This window comes from Pelophylax lessonae, assembly GCF_965119305.1.
Source record: "Pelophylax lessonae genome assembly, chromosome: 9".
Classification (NCBI taxonomy): Eukaryota; Metazoa; Chordata; class Amphibia; order Anura; family Ranidae; genus Pelophylax; species Pelophylax lessonae.
The window spans coordinates 267,991,898-268,018,393 of NC_138776.1; the positions used below are offsets into that span (position 1 = coordinate 267,991,898).

Here is a 26,496-nt window from a genome sequence, read left to right on the forward strand (position 1 = left end):
CAGACTGCTGCCCCTTAAAAACTCTGCTTGCATCATCACTTGCCTGCTGCCTGGGTGTCACACAGTGATAATGCTTCACACCTGACTATATCTATCACCTGATGGGTTGCAGTCCTTGCCCTTCCTCCGTGTATAAACTGGCTTAACTGATGACTCTCCTGGCTCTTGACCCTGCTTTGTCATCCACAGACTACCTGCTTCTGGACTTGACCCTGCTCCCACTTCCTCACTCGTGCTGTGCGTTTATTGTTGTTTGCTCCAACAAACCACTTTATTTTACCTGCATCCCCATGTGGTCTGGTTTCCTGGTACCCTGACACCATACCAACAACAACAACAAGAGAAGGGTGCACCAACCTTGTGCATTACCAGTTTATTAAAAAATCCAAAAATGTAGCATATATTATGCTCTAGTACCAGTAGTTCTTTTGGCTCTTTTAGGTTCTCCCTTGAAAAGCATCCGCCAGGCATATGCGGAGACTGGGCTGTTTGTATTCATGCTGATCCTCTTTTTTAGAGGGACATGATGGTGCGAAGGAGGAATTACGGGAGGAATGATAGATGGGAATGAGAATGCATTTGGTGTTCCAGAAACAAGGCTTGACTTCTCACAAGACTGGGCTGTTTGTATTCATGCTGATCCTCTTGTTTAGAGGGACACAGAACATAGAAAAAATGGAGGGGGGATTCTCTACATTAGATGTAATAAGAAAGTGAGGAAGAAAGAGGATCTTGTGGTTGGAGGTGGTGATGGTGCGAAGGAGGAATTACAGGGAGGAATGATAGATGGGAATGAGAATGTAGTTGGTGTTCCAGAAACAAGGCTTGACTTCTCACAAGACTGGGCTGTTTGTATTCATGCTGATCCTCTTGTTTAGAGGGACAAGGGACATAGAAAAGATGGTGGGGGTTTCTCTACTCTAGATGTGATGTGAAAGTGAGGAAGAAAGATGATCTTGTGGTTGGAGGTGGTGATGGTGCGAAGGAGGAATTACGAGAGGAATGATAGATGGGAATGAGAATGTAGTTGATGTTCCGGAAACACGGCGTGACCCTTCACAAGACTGGGCTGTTTGTATTCATGCTCATCCTCTTGTTTAGAGGGACACGGGACATAGAAAATATGGAGGGGGGTTTCTCTACATTAGATGTGATGTGAAAGTGAGGAAGATGATCTTGTGGCTGGAGGTGGTGATGGTGCGAAGGAGGAATTACGGGAGGAATGATAGATGGGAATGAGAATGTAGTTGGTGTTCCAGAAACACGGCGTGACCCCTCACAAGACTGGGCTGCTTGTATTCATGCTCACCCTCTTGTTTAGAGGGACACGGGAAATAGAAAAGATGGAGGGGGGTTTCTCTACGCTAGATGGATGTGATGTTAAAGTGAGGAAGAGAGGATCTTGTGGTTGGAGGTGGTGATGGTGCGAAGGAGGAATTACGGGACGAATGATAGATGGGAATGAGAATGTAGCTGGTGTTCCAGAAACACAGCTTGACTCCTCACAAGACTGGGCTGTTTGTATTCATGCTGATCCTCTTGTTTAGAGGGACAAGGGACATAGAAAAGATGGAGGGGGGTTTCTCTACGTTAGATGTGATGTGAAAGTGAGGAAGAAAGATGATCTTGTGGTTAGAGGTGGTGATGGTGTGAAGGAGCAATTACAGGAGGAATGATAGATGGGAAGGAGAACGTAGTTGGTGTTCCAAAAACATGGCTTGACTCCTCACAAGACTGGGCTGTTTGTATTTATGCTGATCCTCTTGTTTAGAGGGACACGGGACATAGAAAAGATGGAGGTGTGATCAACCATAACAAACAAACACTCCACAATTAACAAGGCCTTCATCCCACCGAGCCTCGACGCTCATAAATCGCACCAACAGCTCTATTGGGATGTAAGGGCTTGCAAAGTCCCATAGGAAGGTTTTCATTAGGTAGATAGGTTGCTTTTCAAGCACATTTCTCCTAAATAACATCACATTGTGAAATATTAGAGGTTAATTATGACTAAACCCGTAATGAGTTTGGCTGCAAGGTCAAATAAACCAAAACACTTCACTGATCCCGATTAGTAATATACACTACATTGCCAAAAGTATTGGGGCGCCTGGCTTTACACACACATTATCTTTAATGGCATCCCAGTCTTAGTCCGTAGGGTTCAATATTGAGTTGGCCCACCCTTTGCAGCTATAACAGCTTCAGCTCTTCTGGGAAGGCTGTCCACAAGGTTTAGGAGTGTCTATGGGAATGTTTGATCATTCTTCCAGAAGCGCATTTGTGAGGTCAGGCAATGATGTTGGATGAGAAGGCCAGGCTCGCAGTCTCAGCTCTAATTCATCTCAAAGGTGTTTTATCTAGGTGAGGTGCAGACCAGTCAAGTTTCTCCACCCTAAACTTGCTCATCTGTGTCTTTATGGGCCTTGCTTTGTGCACTGGTGTGCAGTCATGTTGGAAGAGGAAGGGACCATTCCCAAACTGTTCCCACAAAGTTGGGAGCATGAAATTGTCCAAAATGACTTCGTATGCTGATGCCTTAAGAGTTCCATTCACTGGAACTAAGGGGCCAAGCCCAACCTCTGAAAAACAACCCCACACCAAAACCCCCCCTCCACCAAATGATTTGGAAGGGTGGCCTAATACTTTTGGCAATATAGTTTGGATGAGCGAGTTTGGGGTGGAGGAATTTGACTGGCCTGCGCAGAGTGCATCAACCAGATAGAAAACCTTTGGGATGAATTAGAGTGGAGACTAGGAGCCAGGCCTTCTCATCCAACATCAGCGCCTGACTTCACAAAAGCGCTTCTGCAAGAATGGTCAAACATTCCCATAGACACACTTCTAAACCTTGTGGACAGCATTCCCAGAAGAGTTGAAGCTGTTATAGCTGCAAAGGGTGGGCCACCTCAATATTGAACCCTACGGACTAAGACTGGGATGCCATTAAAGTTCATGTGTGTGTAACGGCAGGCGGCGGGTAATCTAGTGAATTTTTTATCCCCGTTGGTGGGAGTGGAGATGACCTCCATCTATAAGGATATACAGTACATACACACACAGCACAATGCCGTGTTCACACTACGAGACGTCATGGTTGAGGTTCCTCTGAGCTCCACAAGATGGTAATCTCACTTCGACCCAGACAGGAAGTCTCTATGGAAGACAGGAAGTGAGGTCAGAGTATAAATAGGAGGTTAGGGGTGAAGGGTGAGTTGGGAGGAAGTAGAGAGGAGACATTGCTGGAAGTGGCAGCAGAGGAGGTAATAAGATCTTATTTTCGACTTACACCCAGTAACCCCCTCGTTGGGTCTCCTTCTATCACCAGAAGATATGGCTACACTGAAATATATATATATATATTTTGTAAATACTTAACGATGCTGTCAGAAGATCCACACTGTCACTCTGTCAGAACATGGAGATTCTGGTTCGAAATTCATCCTTGTATCGAACGTATTTTGTGACCTTTTTTATTGGGTGGAGAGGACACACCTTTTTTTGGTGGGTGGGGCGGATTTAGCCTTAAAAGTGTATAGAATATCAAAAAAACATTTTTTTTCATTTTGGGTGGTGTGTGGAAGGATTAAAACCCCTCTGTCGGGTTTTTATTGCTGTCTGTGTCCCCGTTTGGGAGATCAATCTTCTATAATTGTCCTGGTGGTCATTCTCCAGGGCTGAATGTCATGGAAAACCTAAAATGTGACAATTCTTACCAAAACAAGAAAAGAGGGGGGGTCATCTTCCAATGGGGAGACCTGTTCCCTCATCCCCCCCCCCCCACCCAGTTTGAGGAGATTTCTTCTCACTTCCTGTTGGGTGGCTAGGACCAGATCTGAAGGGAAAGCTCCTCAATAGGACACAAATAGATGGAGATCGTCACGTACCTGGTGGAGATCGAGCTAAAAAGGGGGGCTTCTCTTGCACCACTTGTCCGAGGTGACAGGGGATGTGAGGACATGGCATGAGGGCGATGTTGCAAGCAGCACCTGATCAGAAGGCAGGTCCATAGCCAGAACACAAGCTAATGCCTCGTACACACGCAACGATTGTTGGCCGTGAATTTTCGGGCAACGTCCGATTGGCCGATTTTCGGCTTGTTAGTATGATGCTTCCGACAACCGACTGCGACTTTTCGGCCGAACAAAATCTAGTGTGCACGCTATAAAAATTTTTTTGGCCGTCAACAGAACGGCCGATTTTCCGTCAGTCAGTACAGATTTTGGCAGACAAAAATCTGATGAGCAAGACTGGGCATGCTCAGAGAAGAAAAAACACACGGAAAGTAAACCAGCACATGACATTACTTCTGAAGTTGGTTGTTGTTGGCCGAGAAAATTTGTGTGCAGTCTAGAGCACATTTCAACCAACACAACAACACTGGACAAAAGACGGCCGATCGGTCGGCCGATAATCGTTGCGTGTGTACGAGGCATTAGGGTTGTCAACAGCCAGGCAGCGAGGTACCGAATTGAAAGGCAAGGACAGGGACAGGATCCTCTATACTTGTCCTGGTGGCAATTTTTCGGCACTGAAAGTGATGGGAAATCCAAAATGTTTCAATTTTTACCAGAACAGGAAGACAGAGGGTAATTTTCCAATGGGGATACCTGTACCATTATTTCCCTCACTTTGAAGATATTTCTTCTCACTTCCCGTTGCGTGTCTAGGACCAGATCTGAAGGGAAATCTCCTCAATAGGACACAAATAGATGGAGATTGTCTCAAACCTGGTGGAGATCGAGCTGAAAATGGGGCGTCTCTTCCACCGCTTTTTCAAGTTGACAGGGGATGTGATGACACGGAGTGGTATGAGGGAGATGGAGCCTTCCCATGTCTTGGCTTGTCTTTCACCTGTCTCTGGATCCTTGTTTGCCTGTTGAGACCTCGGCCTGTGTTTTGAACTTCAATCCAGGACACCTATGAATTACACGGGTTCTGAGGCTGATATAATGCACATAAGTCAACAAGTGAGTTTAATTGCCACCCTAATCAGCCACAGAACCTGTGTAATTAATATGTGTCCTGGTTTAAAGGGATGAGGTGGCAACCCTACACCCCTGTACATTCTTATCCTAATATTGTATGACCAATACAGTCCGAGATAATTCTCCATTATCCATCTACAGAGAAACCCGCATCAATGAGGATGGAGGAGGACCGGAGTCACATGACAGAGAAGATACTAAACCTCACCCTGGAGGTCATCTACCTGCTGACCGGAGAGGTGAGGAGGATTCTGGGAGGTCACATGACTTCACTCTTATCTCTATTAATAAAACACAGACCTGACCAGAGAGGTGAGGAGGATTCTGGGAGGTCACATGACATCACTCTTATCTCTATTAATAAAACACAGACCTGACTGGAGAGGTGAGGAGGATTCTGGGATTCTAACATGATATTCCTATTGGTTCTCCAATACAGAGATTTCCTCTTCTGAAGTCAGGTGACCATATGACCATCACAGTGCCTCCATGTGACTCCCTAAAACTTGAGAGACACAACATGGAGAAGATTCTAGAAGTCACCAAGAAGATAATGGAGCTGTTGACAGGAGAGGTGAGCGGTGCTGGGAATTCTGGGACATTATCCAGTAACAGACAAGGGATGTGTCTGGATGGTGACTGTATCATTGTGTGTGTCAGGTTCCTATAAGGTGTCAGGATGTCACTGTCTATTTCTCCATGGAGGAGTGGGAGTATTTAGAAGGACACAAGGATCTCTACAAGGACGTCATGATGGAGAATCAGCCGCCCCTCACATCACCGGGTAAGAGGAGACTTTATTGTAAAGGAGAGAGCAGTACGGAGGCTCCACCTAGATCCCCCATCATCTGATAAACACATAGAAACAATGTATTCAGTCAGTGTGTGTGTTTCCTACAGATGGATCCAGTAATGGGAACCCACCAGAGAGATGTCCCCGTCCTCTGTATTCCCGGGATTCCACACAGGAAGGTCACACCATCCCTCACCATCATCAGGTAGATGAGGAACAATCACTGATAGTATCATTAGGATCTGTACATTATCTGCATTGTTACCATTGATGTCATTTTTATTATATATTCAGAGTGGAAACCTGAGAGATTCTAAAGTTGAACTAAACGAGGAGGATGGGGTGATAGAGAAAGAACACAAAGATCTGTACCAGGACACCATGGAGGAGTCATCCAGCTACAGAAACCCACCAGAGAGATGTCCCCGTCCTCTGTATTCCCGGGATTCCACACAGGAAGGTCACACCATCCTTCACCATCATCAGGTAGATGAGGAACAATCACTGATAGCTATTATATATATATACATGTATGATTGTTACAACGAATATCTTATTATATATTTAGAGTGGAAGCCTCTTGGATTATAATATTATTGTTAAAGAAGAGTTTACAGAGGAGGATGAGGAGTACGGTGTGATGGAGGAGCTTTCAGGAGGACACAAGGAGTTGTGGGAACCATCTAACAACAGGAACCCACCAGAGAGATGTCCCTGTCCTCTGTATTCCCGGGATTCTACACAGGAAGATCACACCATCCCCCACCATCATCAGGTAGATGAGGAACAATCACTGATAGTATCATTAGGATCTGTACATTATCTGCATTGATACCATTGATGTCATTTTTATTATATATTCAGAGTGGAAACCTGAGTGATTTAAAAATTGTTATTAAAGAAGAGATAAAAGAGGACCATGATGAAGATGATGAGGATGGAGTGATGGAAGAGTCAGAGTTCCTAAAAGATCTGTACCAGGACACCATGGAGGAGTCATCCAGCTACAGAAACCCACCAGAAAGAGGTCCCCATCCTCTGTTCTATTGGGATTCCTCACAGGAAGATCACAATTACGCACAACATTATCAGGTTGGTGTGAAGGAGCTTCTAGAACACGAACGTGGAGACGATGTATGGAGGCTGCGAGATTAAATTTGTCTATGTCCCCTCACTTCATTACAGATGATATTCTCTCTCATTTTCTTGATTTAGGGTGAAGCTCTGATAGATATAAAAGTTGAGGAAGAAGACGAAGAAGAGGAGACGTATGTGAGGGATGATCAGCAGTCTATGGAGGAGGATGGAATAACGGGGACATTTATAGAGGAGGACACTCCTACAGAGATCAGCACAGGTGGGTCATTAACACTAAATACATTCTTCAACCCATACTGCTCACTGATTGGTCCAGAGTAGGGCGGGGACTGGGTGATATCAGCATGTAATACCCTGGTCACTTTCCTGAGCTAAGTTCCCCGTCCTGTATTCCTGTATTTCTCTCGGATAATCTTCCTTCTCTGTGCTGCAGACACAATTTATGTCTCTAGACTGGATTTATGGAGATTCTGGGGTTCAGCAAATCATTTTTCATTCCATGGTACAGTAACACAGATACAGTATATCAGATTCCACATCTATTAGGTTCCTCGCTCCTTAAAATTGACCTACGGCCTTGTAACGGAACCTCAGACCCACACTGTACTTGTGGTCTTCCGTCAGTATACGGCTTACTCGCAGTCGTGAACATAGATATCAAATCCCAGCCGCAGTCATACAAAACTAGCCTGAAACTTAGCTTGTATACTGGAAACAACTAACACAGATACACATCTAATAGGTTCCTCTCTCCTTAAAGTTGACCTACGGCCTTATCAGTGCATTAAACGACACCTGAGATAAGAGGGCGGCCCTTGCTGGACCACCTGCTGAAAATACTAGAGGTCAGGCTAACCTTGTGGCTTCAGTACTTTGAGTCAATGACCTGGAACCAAGCATACAGATCAGGAGCAATGCCTGATGACAAGGTCATCCAACACCCAGGGCAAAGATGCCAAAATGCGCCCCCTCGTTCGTGATGTGCTTCAGGGATCCCATGCCCAGCAGTCAATCACTCGTCAAAATCACTGTGCAGCTCAAGTTTAATACTGAGCACATGCTTGTGTTGATGGCTCTCCCCTCCACTCATGGCTCTTTCCTGGCTCTTCTGCGGGGAGCCGAGAGGTGGTGCAGGCTGTGCTCTCTCTCCCTCTCATCCTTCTGGTGCAGCTCCTGTGTGTGTGTGTGAACACCACCACCTGCTTGTTAATAGAGGAGCAGGGCTTTTTTTATATGGGTGCTGGAACCCCCCCCCTTCTAAGTCACTTTGTGTCTCCGCCCCCTACCCACCTCCAAGCACTGACCCTTGGTTCTGCTCCTATCCACCTCTGAGCACTGACCCTTGGTTCTGCCCCTATCCACCTCTGAGCACTGAACATTGGTTCTGCCCCTACCCACCTCTGAGCACTGACCCTTGGTTCCGCCCCTACCCACCTCTGAGCACTGACCCTTGATTCTGCCCCTACTCACCTCCGAGCACTGCCCCTTGGTCTGCCCCTACTCACCTCCGAGCACTGCCCCTTGGTTCTGCCCCTGCCCACTTCTGAGCACTGAACATTGATTCTGCCGCTACCCACCTCCGAGCACTGACCCTTGGTTCTGTCCCTACACACCTCTGAGCACTGACCCTTGGGTCCGCCCCTACTCATCTCTGAGCACTGACCATTGGTTCCGCCCCTACCCATCTCTGAGCACTGACCATTGGTTCTGCCCCTACCCACCTCCGAGCATTGACCCTTTGTTTCGCCCCTACCCACCTCTGAGCATTGACCCATGGTTCTGCCCCTACCCACTGACCCTTGGTTCCGCTTCTACTCACCTCTGAGGACTGCCCCTTGGTCTGCCCCTACCCACCTCCGAGCACTGACCCTTGGTTCTGCCCTACCCACCTCCGCGCACTGACCCTTGGTTCTGCCCCTACCCACCTCTGAGCACTGACCCTTGGTTCTGCCCCTACCCATCTCTGAGCACTGACCCTTGGTTCTGCCCCTACCCACCTCCGAGCACTGACCATTGGTTCTGCCCCTACCCACCTCTGAGCACTGACTATTGATTCTGCCCCCTACCCCCCTCTGAGCACTGACCCTTGTTTCCGCCCCCTACCCACCTCTGTGCACTCACCATTGGTTCTGCCCCTACCACCTCTGAGCACTGACCATTGATTCTGCCCCCTACCCCCCTCTGAGCACTCACCATTGGTTCTGCCCCTACCCACCTCTGAGCACTCACCATTGGTTCTGCCCCTACCCACCTCTGAGCACTGATCCTTGGTTCCGCCCCTTTCCACCTCTGAGCACTGACCCTTGTTTCTGCCCCTTTCCACCTCTGAGCACTCACCATTGGTTCTGCCCTACCCACCGCCGAGCACTGACCCTTGTTTCCGCCCCTTTCCACCTCTGAGCACTCACCATTGGTTCTGCCCTACCCACCGCCGAGCACTGACCCTTGTTTCCGCCCCTATCCACCTCTGAGCACTCACCATTGGTTCTGCCCCTACCCACCTCCTAGAGGAAGGTGACAGGGGACCAGAGAGAGAGGACTGAGTGGCAGGGGATCAGCAGAGCTGGGGGACCAGAGCAGGGGAAACTAGCAATGTCACACGAGATGAGCAGCGTGGGAGCAATATAGTGGAAGGTGAGCGGGGACCGGAGAGAGGAGGATCAGCAAACCAGAGAAACAGCAGAGCTGGGAGTACTACTGCATGGGGCATTAGCAAAGCCTTTACACGCACATGAGCTTTAATGGCATCCCAGTCTTAGTCCGTAGGGTTCAATATTGAGTTGGCCCACCCTTTGCAGCTATAACAGCTTTATCTCTTCTGGGGAGGGCCGTCCACAAGGTTTAGGAGAGTGTCTATGGGAATGTTTGACCATTCTTCCAGAAGTGCATTTGTGAGGTCAGGCACTGATGTTGGACACCAAAGGTGTTCTATCGGGTTGAGGTCAGGACCAATTAAGTTCCTCCACCCCAAACTCGCTCATCCATGTCTTTATGGACCTTGCTTTGTGAATTAGAAGATCCAGAGGATTCAAACATAAGATCCTCAGAACCACCCACCTGCAACAAATGCGCCCAATATGGGCGGAGTTCTGGTTTAGGTGCACCTACCTGCTCCTGTCTAGTAATATTCGTTTTGTTCTTCTTTTTTTAGTACATGGACGGGACGTCGGGGAGGCCTCAGAGGATTGTCTCAGTTTGTCTCTAGACTATGAATTAGAAGACGAGGACTTCACACATCCAGGAGAGAACTCCAATTCCTTCCCTGGCGCACTGAAGAAGCCCTACAGGCAGTCGTACATCTGTTTGCAGTGCGGGAAAAGCTTTAAAAGTACAAGTGGCCTTGCTGTCCACAAGAGGTCTCACGATAATGAGTCTCATACCTGTTTAGACTGCGGAATGGTTTTTCTAGATGAAATGAACCTCATCGAGCACCAGGACATTCACAAGGCGGAGAAGATGCACGCTTGTCCCCAGTGCGGGAAAAGGTTCGAAAAGAAAGGAGCCCTTTCCATACATCAGAGGACTCACACGGGGGAGAAGCCGTTCACCTGCCCCAAGTGCGGCAAAAGCTTCTCACAAAGGGCCCATCTTTCGAGTCACCTGAGACACCACACGGGGGAGAAGCCGTTTTCCTGCCCCGACTGCGGGAAGAGTTTCGTACGGAAACCGGATCTTGAAAGGCATCACAGAATTCACACGGGAGAGAAGCCGTTTTCCTGTTCTCATTGCGGGAAGCGCTTTTCGCGGAAGTCCTATCTGTCGGATCATCAGAGATACCACACGGGTGAAAAGCCGTATTCCTGCTCTGCGTGCGGGAAGAGTTACGTGTATAAAACGGACCTCACCGTACATAAAAGATCCCACACGGGGGAGAAGCCATACTCGTGCCCCGAATGCAGGAAATGTTTTTCAAAAAGTTTTGATCTCACCAGGCATCTGAGGTCGCACGCAGCCCAGAAAGAAAGCGTTCCAGGTGTGATAAATGTTTTCTACGTGAATCAGCTTCAGAGCTGAACGCTCTAGCACTTTGATGATGGGAAATGGTTAATATTGAGAGGACACCTCGACGTCCATCTCAGAAATCGCATGCCTGAGTTCCCTACTTGTGTTATATTGAAATAAGACTTCACAACTCGGTTCTGCCTCCCCATCCAAGCACTGAAAGTGTGATCTGATCTCTATAACTGATCCAGATGTGGTGAGATAGCTTTAACTTACAGTCTCAGTAGCTTGGCAGACAATGACTCCATCCAAATGACATCTTGCAGATCATAGAAGGCTTTTTAATCCAAAAACTTGTGCAGATCGTACCAGGTCTAAAAGTATCATAGCGTGTCTAGTTCCAGCAGGATACAGTACAGGTGATGAATGGAGGCTAAAGCATGAAGAAGAAAGGTGAGACTAACTACCTAGAGCATCCCCTAGCTCTGGAGTTGAGGTAGTTGACTACACCTCTAACAGTTTTGTGGTAGACCAGCATTCCGTCCTGTGCAGGTGGACGGGAAATATACGTCTGGTGGGTAATGAACAACTGCATAAGTCTTTTGTTGACATCTGGTGAAACCAAAGTACGAGAAGAAAAAAAATATCACCGCACTCCTCTAGTGGCACAGTCGGCAGAAGAACCCGCCACATAGTTTTAACCAAGTTGGGCTGAGGCACTGGATATTGAACCTCCGCCAACAGAAATGAAGCCATTAGTGGAGCCAAATGGCTTTGGTTTGGCAGCTCTCCACGAAGTGGGAGCCCTTCAAAAATAGAGGCTACCCAAACTGACCATGTAAGAAGGGGTTAGTACTCTTTTTAGGGAAAACCCCTCCCCTGGGCAGATATAGTGGGTGGGCTTAGTGTGTCCTTTATACTCTTGAGCAGAAAGAGCCTGAGGGTGATGGGAAAAGCCTGTAGTCTTAGGAAGAGAACTCTTCGGGGAAGGCCCCTGGCAAACTCAATTGGAGAACCCACCAATGGGGGACCTCAAAAATAAGGGTCACCCAAATTGAGTATGTAAGAAGGGGTTAGTACTCCTTTGAGGGAAACCCCTCCCCTGGGCAGACAGTGGGTGGGCCTAGCCTGTCCTATCTAATCTTAAGCAGAAAGAGCCTGGGGGAAGATAGAAAAAGCCTGTAGCCTTAGGAAGAGAACCCTTCAGGGATGGCCTGTAGCAAACTCAATTGGAGGACCCACCAATGGGGGAACTCAAAAATAAGGGTCACCCAAATTGAGTGTGTAAGAAGGGGTTAGTACTCCTTTGAGGGAAACCCCTCCCCTGGGCAGACAATGTGGGTGGGCCTAGTGTGTCCTATATAATCTTGAGCAGAAAAATCCTGAGGGTGATGGGAAAAGCCTGTAGCCTTAGGAAGAGAACCCTTCAGGGAAGGCCCATAGCAAACTCAATTGGAGACCACACTAATGGGGGAACTCATTGAGTATGTAAGAAGGGGTTAGTACTCCTTTGAGGGAAACCCCTCCCCTGGGCAGACAATGTGGGTGGGCCTAGTGTGTCCTATATAATCTTAAACAGAGCCTGAGGGTGATGGGAAGAGCCTGTAGCCTTAGGAAGAGAACCCTTCAGGGAAGGCCCGTAGAAAGCTCAATTGGAGGACCCACCAATGGGGGAACTCAAAAATAAGGGTCACCCAAATTGAGTATGTAAGAAGGGGCTAGTACTCCTTTTGAGGGAAACCTCTCCCTTGATCCGACATTGTGGGTGAGCCTAGTGTGTCCTATATAATCTTGAGTAGAAAGAGCCTGAGGGTGATGGGAAAAGCCTTATGAAGAGAAACCTTCGGGGAAGGCCCCTGGCAAACTCAATTGGCGAACCCACCAATGGGGGAAGTCAAAAATAAGGGTCATCCAAATCGAGTATGTAAGAAGGGGTTAGTACTCCTTTGAGGGAAACCCCCCCCCCCCCGGGCAGACATAGTGGGTGGGCCTAGTGTGTCCTATATATTCTTGAGCAGAAACAGCATGAGGGTGATGGGAAGAGCCTGTAGCCTTAGGAAGAGAACCCTTCAGGGATGGCCCATAGCAAACTCAATTGGAGGACCCACCAATGGGGGAACTCAAAAAGTAGGGTCACCCACATTGAGTATGTAAGAAGGGGTGGGCCTAGTGTGTTCTATATCATCTTGAGCAAAAAGAGCCTGGGGGTGATAGGAAAAGTCTGTAGCCTTAGGAAGAGAACCCTTCAGCGAAGGCCCCTGGCCAACTCAATTGGAGAACCCATCAATGGGGGAACTAAAAAATAAGGGTCACCCAAATTGAGTGTGTAAGAAAGGGTTAGTACTCCTTTGAGGGGGAAACCCCTCCCCTGGTAAGACAATGTGGGTGGGCCTAGTGTGTCCTATATAATCCTAAATAGAGCCTGGGGGGTGATAGGAAAAGCCTGTAGCCTTAGGAAGAGAACCCTTCGGGGAAGGCCCCTGGAAAACTCAATTGGCGAACCCACCAATGGGGTAAATTAAAAAATAAGGGTCACCCAAATTGAGTGTGTATGAAGGGGTTAGTACTCCTTTTGAAGGAAACCAATCTCCTGGGCAGACATAGTGGGTGGGCCTCATGTGTTCTATATAATCTTGAGCAGAAAGAGCCTGAGGGTGATAGGAAAAGCCTGTAGCTTTAGGAAGAGAACCCTTCAGGGAAGGCCCATTGCAAACTCAATTGGAGAACCCACCAATGGGGGACCTCAAAAAAATAAGCAACATAAGGGCCACCCAAATTGAATATGTAAGCAGGGGTTGTACCCCTTTTAGGGAAACACCTCCTCTGGGCAGACATAGTGGGTGGGGCTTGTCTGTCCTATATAATAGATATACCCGGATTGAGTATGTAAGCAGGGCAGACATAGTGGGTGGGGCTAGTCCACCCTATAAAATCTTGAGCTGGGAGAGCCTTGGGAACAGGGTGATGGGAAAAGCCTACCCCTGGTATACTAAAATGTAAGCCTGTAGCCTTAGGAAGTGAACCCTTCAGGGTAGGCCGTAGGCTCAGTTGGAGAATCCACCTTTGGAGATCTAAAAAAAAAGGGTCACCCAAATTGAGTATGTACGCAGGGATTCGTCCTCCTTTTAAGGAAACCCCTCCCCTGGGCAGACATAGTGGGCTGGGCTAGTCCACCCTATAAAATCTTGAACTGGGATAGCCTGTGGTATAGGCTGATGGGATAAGGCTACCCCTGGTATTTGGATATGTAAGCCTTAGGAAGTGAACCCTTCGGGATAGGCTCATAGCAGATTCGTTTGGAGAACCCACCTATGAGGGACCTCCAAAAATAAACAGAGGCACCTCAAACAAAAGGGTCACCCAAATCGAGTTTGAAAGCAGGGTTTTCTACCCCTTTTAAGGAACACCTCACCTGGGCAGATCTAATGGGCGGGCCTAGTCTATCCTATATATTCTTGAGCCGAAAGAACCTGAAGGTGATGGGAAAAGACTACCCCCTGGTATACTGATATGTAAGCCTGTAGCCTTCAGAAGTGAACCCCTCTGGGTAGGCCCGTAGCAGACTCGGTTGGAGAACTCACGTATGGAAGACCTGCAGGGAGGACAGTGGAAGATGTGGGTGATTATTCTCATTTTATGTTGGACTTGCATTGTGTGGAATATACAGTATATATACATATTGGGTCTGGAGAAACGGAGGTGAAACTCATCTTGTAAAGAACTTTTCATTATACTTCAAATATAGTAAAATTGTTGAAAGGTTGAACGTGTGGACATTCTTTGTTCCTGGAGGTGGGCCAAAGGCCTGGAGCATGTAAGTGACCAAAGATAGTGGAGTTTTCTCCCAGTTACAGGTGTGTGCATACTCTATCTCATTCCTAAGGAAGAGGACAATGGGAGGGGTCAATATGGTTGTTAATGAGAAAGCAGGAAAAGAGCCGCTCAGGTGTGTGTTCCAAACCCGGTGCAGGTCAGATCCGTCATCCAAGAGTAGAAGAAATCCAAGTTTAAGACCGCACTCAGGGTATTATGATGAAATCAAAGGTTTCTTTATTCCTCACAAATAAAGTAGACAGACAGTGTACAGAACAAACGTGTCCGGTTGACGCGTTTCACGATGCTGTAGGTCGCTTACTCATAACCACCAAATATGGTTGTTGCCACTGGAGAATCAGGTGCCCACTTACAAGTAGTCTATATACAGTTGCACCAGAATGAGCGCCAATCAAACGATCCAAGAGTAAATGAGCACGAACAGGACAACAAACTGCCAACGTGTTTCGGGGCACCACAAGTCTTCCTCTTCAGCTGGCAGAAAAATGGCAGATACAATAAATCAGATTCCACCGTTATTGGGTTCCTCTCTTCTTAACCACTTTACCACCGGAGGATTTTGCTGTCTTACGTCCAGGCCCCTTTTTTGCGATTCGGCACTGTGCGACTTTAACTGACAATTGCGCGGTCGTGCGACGCCGTACCCAAACGAAATTTATGTCCTTTTTTTTCCCACAAACAGAGCTTTTTTTGGTGGTATTTGATCACCTGTGCGATTTTTACTTTTTGCGCTATAAACAAAAAAAGAGCGACAATTTTGAAAAAATAACAATATTTTTCACATTTTTTTATATGAAATCCCCCCCCCCCCCCCCCCCAAAAAAAAATGTAAAAATCAAATTTTTTTTAAATTTTTGGCCAATTTGTTTTCTGCTACCTATGTTTGGTAAAAAAAAAAAAATCACAATAAGCGTATTTTGATTGGTTTGCGCAAAAGTTATTGCGTGTACTAACTAAGGGAAAGATTTCTGTCATTTTTGGTGTTTTTTTTTTAAATGGCGGCGATCTGCGATTTTTTTTGCGGACTGCGACATTGCGGTGGACAGATCGGACCCTTGACTGACATTTTTGACACTTTTGGGGGTACCAGTGACATTACTGCAGTAATCAGTGCTATAAATATGCACTGTTACTGTAAAAATGACACTGGCAGGGAAGGGGTTAATTTTATTGGAGAGGGAGGGGTTAATGTATGCCTGGTGCTTACTAAAGTGTGTGAGGGGAGGTGACCGAGTGACACAGGGACAGATCGCATGTTCAGCTACTGGCAACTTTTCTTCCTTTTTTTGTATAGCCTCGTAGTGTTTCTCCCAATGAACATGCCAATTGGATTTAATTTGGCCGCTTACCCGTCAATATTGGATACCTACTGACTGAGGAACTTTCAATGGATCGAATACCGGCCATAAGTACCCTTTTTAAGCATAATTAAGAACTGATCTCCGCATGATAAATATTTGAAGATGTGGGACCCATGGACTATCACGGACATCTTCGTCTCGACAGTGCCCATTTATCGATATGACAAATCACCTGGCTCCCAATGGACACGCTGGAGTTGGGTCCCACTGGACTTTCTAAACCTTCCCCATTACTTCCACCTCTTCCTCTGAGTCAGCCTCTTTCTCTTCTTGGCTACCTTTCTTCCTCTCTTTTTTTTCTCTGTATAGCCTTGTAATCTTTCTCCCAATGAACATACCAATTGGTTTTAATTTGGACAATTACCCGGCAATATTGGCCACCTAGTGGCTGAGGTACTTTCAATGGATCGAATACCGGCCATAAGTTGAAGATGTGGGGCCCATGGACTATAACAGACACCTTCGTCTCGTTAGTGCCAATTTATCGATATGACAAATCACCTGGCTCCCAATGGACACGCTAGAGATGAGCCCCACAGTATTTTTTAATCCCTACCTACTCCCCTTTCATCATTACTTCTACCTCCCCACCCCTCTTCCTCCAATTTAGCCTCTTTCTCCTCCTGGCTATCTTTCCTACTCTGTTTTTTTTTTTTTTTTTTTGGTACAGCCTCGTAGTCTCTCCCTCAATGAACATACCAATTGGCTTTAATTATGCCGCTTACATGGCAATATTGGTCACCTGCTGACTGAGGACCTCTCAATGGATTGGATACCGGCCATAAGTACCTTTTTTCAAGTGTAATCACAAACTGATCTCCTCATAATAAATATTTGAAAAATGTGGGGCCTATGGACTATAACAGACACCTTCCTCTCGAAAAAGTGCACATTTATCGATATGACAAATCACCTGGCTCCCAACAGACATGGCTGGAGTTGGGCCCACAGGACTTGCTAATCTTTTTCAGCTCCACTTTCGCCATTACTTCCACCTCTTCAACCCTCTTCCTCTGATTTAGATTCTTTCTCTTCTTGGCTACTTTTCTTCCTCTGTTTTTTTTTTTCTGTGATACAGCCTCGTAGTCTGTCTCCCGACATACCAATTGGTTTTCATTTCGCCGCTTACCCGGCAATATTGGCCACCTACTGGCTGAGGACCTCTCAATGGACTGGATACCGACCATGAGTATCTTTTTAAAGCATAATCATGAACTGATCACATGATAAATACACTGCTTAAAAAAATTAAAGGAACATTATGAAAACACATCAGATCTCAATGGGGACAAATATCATGCTGATATCTATACTGGTATGGACTGGGTAATGTGTTGGGATCTATACTGGTATGGACTGGGTAATGTGTTAGGATCTATACTGGTATGGACTGGGTAATGTGTTGGGATCTATACTGGTATGGACTGGGTAATGTGTTAGGATCTATACTGGTATGGACTGGGTAATATGTTTGGATCTATACTGGTATGGACTGGGTAATGTGTTTGGATCTATACTGGTATGGACTGGGTAATGTGTTTGGATCTATACTGGTATGGACTGGGTAATGTGTTCGGATCTATACTGGTATGGACTGGGTAATGGGTTAGGATCTATACTGGTATGGACTGGGTAATGTGTTAGGATCTATACTGGTATGGACTGGGTAATGTGTTAGGTAGGAAAGGATGCCTCATCGTTTGATGGAAATGAAAATTATCACCCTACAGAGGGCTGAATTCAAAGCCCCCCCCGAAAATCAAAATGAAAAAATGATGCAGCAGGCGAGTCCATTTTGCTGAAATGTCATTGCAGGACCTCAGAATGGTCCTCAGTAGTGTGTATGGCCCCCACGTGCTTGTATGCATGCCTGACAACGTGCTCCTAATGAGACAACGGATGGTGTCCTGGGGTATTTCCTCCCAGATCTGGACCAGGGCATTACTGAGCTTCTGAACAGACTGAGGTGCAAACTGGCGGCATTGGATTTACCGAAACAGAATGTCCCAGAGGTGTTCTATTGGATTAAGGTCAGGCGAGCGTGAAGGGCCATTCTATGATATCAATTCCTTCATCCTCCAGGAACTGGCCGCATACTCTTGTCTTGCCACATGAAGCCAGGCATTGTTGTGCACCAGGAGGACCCCAGGACCCACTGCAGCAATGTAGGGTCTAACAATGGGTCCAAGGATTTCATCCCAACACCTAATGGCAGTCAGGTTGCCATTGTCTAGCCTGTAGAGGTCTGTGTGTCCCTCCATGGATATGCCTCCCCAGACCATCATTGACCCACCACCAAACTGGTCATGCTGAACGATGTTACAGGCAGCATAATGTTCTCCATGGCTTCTCCAGACCCTTTCACATCTGTCACATGTGCTCAGGGTGAACCTGCTCTGTTCGCCATTACTTCCACCTCTCTTCCTCTTATTTAGCCTCTTATTTTCCTGACTACCTCTTGGCTAGTCTTTCCCCCAATGAACACACCAATTGTTTTTTCTTTTGCCGCTTACCCGGCAATATTGGCCACCTATTGGCTGAGGAACTGATGCCCTTGACAATACTACCTGTTTTGGTATCGCTGTTTCTTTCGATTGGCACGATTCGGACACTCCTCTTTTTATTTTTGTGCTTTTTAACCACTTTCTATAACCATGTATGAGCGTTCTACTTGCTGAAAAACCCCAATATTTTTTTTTTTAAACAACTGCTAATTAAAAATACCCCCCCCCCAGTCTTTAATTTGCACCTCATGACCATAGCAAGGTGGCAGGTCACCATTGACCGCAGTTCACGCTTCTTTTAAAGCCGTGAAAAAGAAAGTGATGTTCACTCGTGGTGGATATCTGAAAGTATCGCTATACCATGCATTTTCCAGAACAGGGTGGCCAGTATAGATTTAAGCCCCGTACACAGGAGAAGAAATTTGGCCGGGAAATTTCGTCCGACGACCGATCTGCCGATTTTCGGCTTGTTAGTATGGTGCTTCCGACAACCGACTCTGACTTTTCGGCCGAAAAAATCCTGGTGTGCAGGCATTAAAATTTTTGTCCTCCGTCAAAACACGTCCGATTTTCGTCTCATTAGTACAGATTTCGATGGGGAAAAATCTTATGAGCAAGACTAGGCATGCTCAGAGATGAAAGAACACATAGAAAGCACTCCAACACATGACGTCACTTCTGAAGTAGAATTCTGTCGTACGGGAAAATTCGTGTGCAGTCTAGAGCACATTCCAACCAACAGACACCACTCTGGACAAAAGACGGACGACCGGTCAGCGGAAATCCGTTGCGTGTGTACGAGGCTTAAGGCTGTGTGAAGATGGAGTTGTCCTATATGGATAAATCAGCTGGAAGGTCATTATAGGAGGATCATTTTTTCACCTCCAACCACGCAAGCCAGGCTACTTTCAGTATGGGGAGTTGAAGCTTAGATGGGAAAAGTTTGGGGCTCTCACAAAGATAGCGGTCTTCTATTTGGAAACAAATGCGCCTCTGCAGTGGAAGGGGAATTTCAAGTACAAGGATGACTTCTACAGGCAGAAACATGCGATCACCTGTGTTCCCTAGTTTAGTTAACCTGTACATGGAGGTAATGAACTCTTTCAGGGAAAACCACCAAGTCATTGGTTCAGATACTGTATGTGGACAATTTGAGGGTCAATATTAGGCTTTTAATGAACACAGAAACTTATGCCCCGTACACACGTGCAGATTGTCGGCCGAAAAGATTCGGCCGACGACCGATCGGCCGATTTTCGGCTTGTTAGTATGATGCTTCCGACAGCCAACAGCGCACTTTGGGCCGAAAAGAATCTGTCGTGCAAGCATTAAAATTTTTGTATGCCGACACCAGAGCGGCCGATTGTTCGCCAGTCAATACAGAATTCGGCCGACAGCAGATTTGCAAGACTGGGCATGCTCAGAAAAGAAAAAAAGACAACCATCACATGACATCACTTCTGCAGTCGGCGGACAAAATTCTTGTGCAGTCTTTTGCACTTTTCAACAGACACGACAGCCCGGGGACAAAAGATGGCCGATCGTTCGGCCGACGATCTGCACGTGTGTACGAGGCATAAGTGGACATTTAAACAACCAATTTACATGGGAAGAGGCACAGAATAACAAATTACCCCTTTTGGACTGTGTGTTACATGTCACGTAAGGAAGAGGTTTGAGTTCGGGGCTAAACAGGGTCCTCTCTGAACTCTGGCTGTTAGCAGTTTGCCAAACAAGTGAACTGAGTAGCCTGTTCCTCTGCCCGGCACAATGACTATCCGGGCTACCTCATGAAGACATTCATTTAGGATGTTGTGCGGGCTGGCTGCCTAGCAACCGATGGAATCATTGGTTACTAGGATGCCTACAGCTCCACAGTCAGTGGTTGCTATGGTGCAACATAACAACCAATAACGTTGTAAAAAAAAAAAAAAATGTTGGAATCCCAACAAAAACCGCACTGGACACTTTTTGCTAGATGGGTGTCTACTATGGGTTTTAAACGGGGGACCCCGTAAAAAAAAAAAAAAAAAAAAAAAATGAAGTGGGGTCCCTCACAAAATTTCCTTCAGGGCTGGTATGGGTTTTAAGGGGAACCTTGATGCACAAAAATACTGAGCAGCATGTTTTGTTTTTTCGGGGGTCTGCTTACATTGTTCATCATCGGTAATGGAAACCTTCATTGCTGGATGAACTGATTGATAATGGATTTGCATAATGAGACATCACCTTTTCTTTTGTAGGGTTTTTCAATAAGGAATTTTTTTCACTGTGTATTCTTTACTCATGCATGTGGGGGGGGGGGGGGGGCTGGATATCTGGGGGCCCCCCTGCAGACCCCAGATCCAATGGGCCAGGAGTGTGGGGAGGATGCTTTGCCAGCTAGGGTACCTACCCCATGTTGAGGGCATGTGGCCTGGTATGATTCCGTAGAGGGGACACTTGATTTCTGCCCCCCTTTCTTGGCCAGAGCAGGGTCCGCCCTAGAATTTGGGGGGCACTTCATTTTCTGCATTGGGTGCCCCCCTTTTGGGGCAAACCTAGGTCTTTCATTTGTTTTTTTTTTTTGTTTTTTTCTTATGTAGGGGCCCTCGTAAAAATCGGAACTTCAAAGATAAGGGTCTGGAATATTTTGTTGATGGGAACCCCACAACGTTTTTTTTTTCAAAACGTCAATGGTTGCTTTGGTGCACCACAACAACCAATGAATGTGTGGCTGCTGGCCTCCTAGCAACCAATGACGTCATCAGAGACAGGAGTTCTTTAAGTTCTGGTGTATAGTGCATTAGAGAGAAGGCTTAATGGTTTTTAAGTATCATTTATTGAAGCCAGGAAAACAAAAGGATAAACTGCTGCAAGCAAAATATGTTTATAGAAAATGGTAAGGCAAAATACAAAGTACAATTAACATTAAAAGAGATGGGAATAAAGAGGGAAAGTAGTTAAGAAAAGTCAATAATTTCAGTGTAAGTCCGATCGTGTAGAGTCACTGGCCTTCAGAATGACTCATGCATACATGCTTGGTATTGATGGAAAATGGAAAGTTCTCAAGCTGTATTTACCTTCACTTTTTGTGGACCATGAGGAGGGCGGTAGCAGAAAGAAATTTGCACCGTCTATAGCCTGCCTTAGCCCTGGAGAACTAGAAAACCATTAACCACTTGCCGACCCCCGCACGACTATATACTGCGGCGGTCAGCCTCTCCTGGGCAAAGTGACGTACCGGTACGTCACTCGCCCGCGACCCTGTAGGGGACAAGCACACGCCCCCTGAGGCGTGCTCCCGCCCCCGCTCGTTACCTGACATCCCTGCGCGAGTGACCGTCCGCTCCGATATCCACCGGCCACTCGCAATCTCGTGTTGGAGAGGGAGAAAGGCAGGCGGCTGATGTAAACACAGCCGTCTGTCATTCTCCCTGATGTAAGTACAGAGACGATACGATCCTGCTATGTAGGATCGTATGTCTCTGTGGTTAGATCACAAGCCACGCCCCCCCCACAGTTAGAATCACGCCCCTAGGGATACATTTAACTCACTGGTCACCAAGTTAACCCCTTCCCTGCCAGTGTCATTTTTACAGTAACAGTGCATATTTATAGCACTGATTACTGTAGTAATGTCACTGGTACCCCCAAAAGTGTCAGTTAGGGGTCTGATCTGTCCGCCGCAATGTCGCAGTCCCGCAAAAAAAAGGCAGATTGCCGCCATTACTCGTTAAAAAATAAACAATAAAATTGACATAAATCTTTCCCGTAGTTAGTAAACGCAATAACTTTTGTGCAAACCAATCAGAATACGCTTATTGCGATTTTTTTTTTACCAAAAATATGTAGCAGAAAACAAATTGGCCTAGAATGTTAAAAAATTTTGATTTTTAAATTTTCTTTTTTGGAGAATTTCATATAAAAAAAATGTGAAAAATATTGTTATTTTTTTCAAAATTGTCGCTCTTTTTTTTGTTTATAGCGCAAAAAGTAACAAAAAATCGCACAGGTGATCAAATACCACCAAAAGAAAGCTCTGTTTGTGGGAAAAAAAGGACGTCAATTTCATTTGGGTACAGCGTCGCAGGACCGTGCAATTGTCCGTTAAAGTCACGCAGTGCCGAATCGCAAAATAGGGCCTGGTCTTTGAGCAGCCAAATCCTCCGGGGCTAAAGTGGTTAAAAAGTATCTGGTTCTTCAAGGCCCTGTCTTAATGATATTTATCACGGCTATTGACCATTAAGAAGATTTACTGATAACGATTGTTTAGATTACTGCTATGAAGTCATAATGGCCTGGTTAGAATATTCCTTTGAAGCTTAAATAAAAGGTCTCTTGTTCGTGTATCACTTTTATTATGTTCTGCCGTGGAAGGGGTCACCGGCTTGGGCAATGCTGACGGAAGCCCTCTCTATGTCTCCTAGCTGGCTGTTTAATCAGATAATTTAATGGCTGAATATAAATTGTGATAATTAAAATAAAAATGTAATTAAAATATTTATAATATGCCATAAAGCCTTGGTAATGGGCTGTTGGCTTGGGTGACATCTGCCTAATGGTTTTAATAACTTAGGCCTGGAGAATAAGAATCTTTTTACGATAGCCATTAAAAAGTAAATGGTTTTTCAAGGCCCTCTCTTGATGATATTTAGAATAGCTAATTATCATTTATAAAATTTACTGTTCTGATAACTTTAAGGCTCCATGTACACGGGATGCTGGAAATGGCCGTTTAGGAGCAGTTGGGCGTTTTTTTCAGAAGCCCCTGAACCCATCTACATTTTATCTTATCTGTCCATGTACACCGGGTCGTTTACAGTCATTTGCAGGCAGTTGCGTTCAGGGACTGTTTTTAGAACGCAATTATTTGCGTTTGAACGTGTGTTCAAATGCGTCCGAACGCAATGACCCGCGTTTAGCGTTCGCGTTTTTCCATTTTAAAGGGGAATAATTTTTTTGACCTCTAGGAACGCTTCTAAACGCAAACGCCCACAAACGCTGCTAAACGCGGGTACAAACGCGACCGAACGGACGTTTCAAACGTCCTAAAAATTCCAGCATTCAAAGGGACTTTTAACAACGTCCCGTGTACATGGAGCCTAATGGCGCTTTTCCACTGCATAGAACCGTACCGGCTCTCTCTTTTGTGCTTTTCCACTGCGGTACCGCATGGTATAGGGTCGGAATGGTTCGGTACGGTATGGTATAGGTTTGCTTTTCCACTGCATGGAACCGAACGGTACGGTACGGTACGGCTCTGAAAAAACAGTACCTACTCGATTGTGGTTCCAACAGGTACCAAACTGGTACCATATCCCACAATCCTTTGCATGCAGTCACTACTAGCCACTGATTGGTCAGAGAATCACACCCACCCCGTTGTTATCCCACCCACTTAACTTTAGTACTACTTTAGTGGAAAAGCAAACCTATACCGTACCGTACCGAACCGTTCCGACGCTATACCATGCGGTACCGCAGTGGAAAAGCAAACCGGGCCAAGCAGGGCCGAGTAGAGCCGAGCTGGTACTAGCCGGTACTTGCAGTGGAAAAGTGCCATAAGAGTACTGCTAATGGGCTGTTGGCTTGGGTGATATCTGCCTAATGGTTTTAATGACTCAAGCCTCGTACACACGCATCGATTGTTGGCCGTAAATTTTCGGCCAACGTCCGATTGTCGGCTCGTTAGTATGATGCTTCTGACAACCGACTGCGACTTTTCGGCCGAACAAAATATGGTGTGCGTGCTATAAAATTTTCGTTGGCCGTCACCGGAACGGCCGATTGTTCGTCAGTCAGTACAGATTTCGGCCGACAAAAGTCAGATGAGCAAGACTGGGCATCCTCAGAGAAGAAAAAAACACACGAAAAGTAGACCAGAACATGACATCACTTCTGAAGTTGGTTGTTGTTGGCCGAGAAAATTTGTGTGCAGTCTAGAGCACATTTCAACCCAACACAACAACACTGGACAAAAGACGGCCAACAATGGGTGCGTGTGTACGAGGCTTTAGGCTTAAAGAACTTCAAGGGAAAGGCCACCCAAAAACCAGAAAGTACAGCAAGCATTGAGGAAAACAGTGGAAGCCAGAGGCAAGAATAACTTTTGAACAAGAATTAGCATCTGTAAGCCCCGGTTCACACTTGTGCGTGTGCGGGGTTCGCATGTAATGTCGGAGCGCACTGCTCCGACATTACTTGCGATCGGCTGTGCGGTGCAAGTTTAGCCATACAGTTTGTATGGCTAAATTCGCACCGGAGCAAACACGCACAGGGACCCTTTTTGGCAGCCGCATCAGGATCGGTTCACACTTGTGCGATCCGATCTTGTGCGAACTGCACGATCGCACTGCGATATGCAATCAAACTGGGGGTGTCGTTAACATTACATTGACACCCCCAGCGTATCGCATATGGCAGTGTGAACTGCCGGGGGTGCGTGTGCGATGCGGGAACAGGCTGCGGATTCGCAGCCTTCCCGCATCGCATAAATGTGAACCGAGGCTTAAGGTAAGTCTTTACTTTAAAAAGTGAGGCCCACTTGTCCACCCCGGGGGCAGCTTTTAAATTTTTCACAAACGCATTTAATTCTGCATTTTTTTGCTAGAAATTATCTAAAAAACCCCACTAAGCAATTATTTATTTTCTGAAAGCTGAGGCCTTAGAGAATAAAATGGATGCGGTTTAATTTTTTTTATTTTATTTATGTCGCACACTATTTGCGCAACTGTTTATCAAAAAAAAGCATATTTTCTGAAAAAAAAAGAAAGAAAAAAAATACACTAAAATTAGTTATAGTACATACAAACATGATAATGCATTTTTCGAAAAATAAATGTGAAATATGGGGTTGCGCCAAGTAAAATGATACCCGGCATTTCAAACCCTAAAAATTGAAATGGCAAAAAAAAAAAAAAAAACTACAAAACATCTTTACAGATCATGGGGATAACTCATATGTGTGGCGCAACCGCAATTTATATTAACGTGCACGCCCTTTATTCAGAAGAGTGCCCAGGCCACGCAGGTGATTTAAAAAAAATTTTAATCAATTTTAATTACATAATTTTTAATTACATTTCAATTTTTTATACTTTTTTTTTTTTAATTGATTGCTATCACAAGCGAGCTAATTTAATTTTTTTTAATTATTATTTTTATTTAATTACATTTATTTTTTTAACACTCTTTTATTTTATTTTTTTTTATATGTAACTTTATTGTTATCACAAGGAGGCTAACAAGCCCACTATGTGATAACATTGGGCAGGTGACAGGTCCTCGGTATAAGGACATCGGGGGGTCTTAAAGATCTGCAGCTAATCAAGCACAGATGATGCTTGATTATCTGCTTCCCTAGCTACTGTAGCTGGGGAATGAAACCAGTGAACCCGGAAGTGACAAAATCCTTGTCGTTTCCAGGTTCTACTGCGGAGTAAATTGGGGATTGGATGTTCCCTAATCTCCTCCTGATTGGCAGGAGTGGCCTGGTAGGTCAGTGTAGAAATCAGTTAGGTCAATGTAGTGGTCAGGTAGGTCAGTGTAGGAATCAGGTAGGACAGTATAGTGGCAAGGTAGGTCAGTGTAGGAAGCAGTTAGGTCAGTGTAGTGGTCAGGTAGGTCAGTTTAGGAATCAGGTAGGTCAATGTATTGGTCAGTGTAGGAATCAGGTAGGTCAGTGTAGTGGTCAGGTAGGTCAGTGTAGCAATCGGGTAGGTCAATGTAGTGGTCAGGGAGGTCAGTGTAGGAATCAGGTCAGGTAGGTCAGTGTAGTGGCAAGGTAGGTCAGTGTAGTGGCAAGGTAGGTTAATGTACTGGTCAGGTAGGTCAGTGTAGGAATCAGGTCAGTGTAGTGGTCAGGCTGGTCAGTGTAGGTCAATGTAGTGGTCAGGTAGGTCAGTGTAGGAATCAGGTCAGTGTAGTGGTCAGGTAGGTCAGTGTAGCGGCAAGGTAGGTCAGTGTGGGAATCAGGTAGGTCAGTGTAGTGGTCA

The 26,496-nt window shown here is 45.9% G+C and overlaps 3 protein-coding genes across 3 annotated transcripts in view; 1 reads left to right on the top strand and 2 right to left on the bottom strand.

The window, feature by feature from the left end:
* Positions 1-26,496, bottom strand: part of LOC309562915 (uncharacterized protein) — a 523,709-nt gene that overhangs the window by 440,978 nt on the left and 56,235 nt on the right. The gene's annotated exons all lie outside the window — the stretch shown is intronic.
* The window catches only part of LOC309564458 (uncharacterized protein), a 1,566,033-nt gene that overhangs the window by 31,922 nt on the left and 1,507,615 nt on the right, over positions 1-26,496 (bottom strand). The window lies entirely within an intron of this gene.
* Positions 3,233-11,017, top strand: LOC309562955 (uncharacterized protein). The gene is made up of 2 exons (XM_082267282.1): positions 3,233-3,263; positions 10,031-11,017. Exon 2 carries the CDS (start codon positions 10,276-10,278, stop codon positions 10,891-10,893), a length of 618 nt encoding a protein of 205 aa, XP_082123408.1. The 5' UTR covers positions 3,233-3,263; positions 10,031-10,275; the 3' UTR covers positions 10,894-11,017.

What these genes read in the sequence shown, in the direction of transcription:
- LOC309562955 (XM_082267282.1), top strand. Translation starts at nt 10,276, where the DNA reads ATGGTTTTTCTAGATGAAATGAACCTCATCGAGCACCAGGACATTCAC.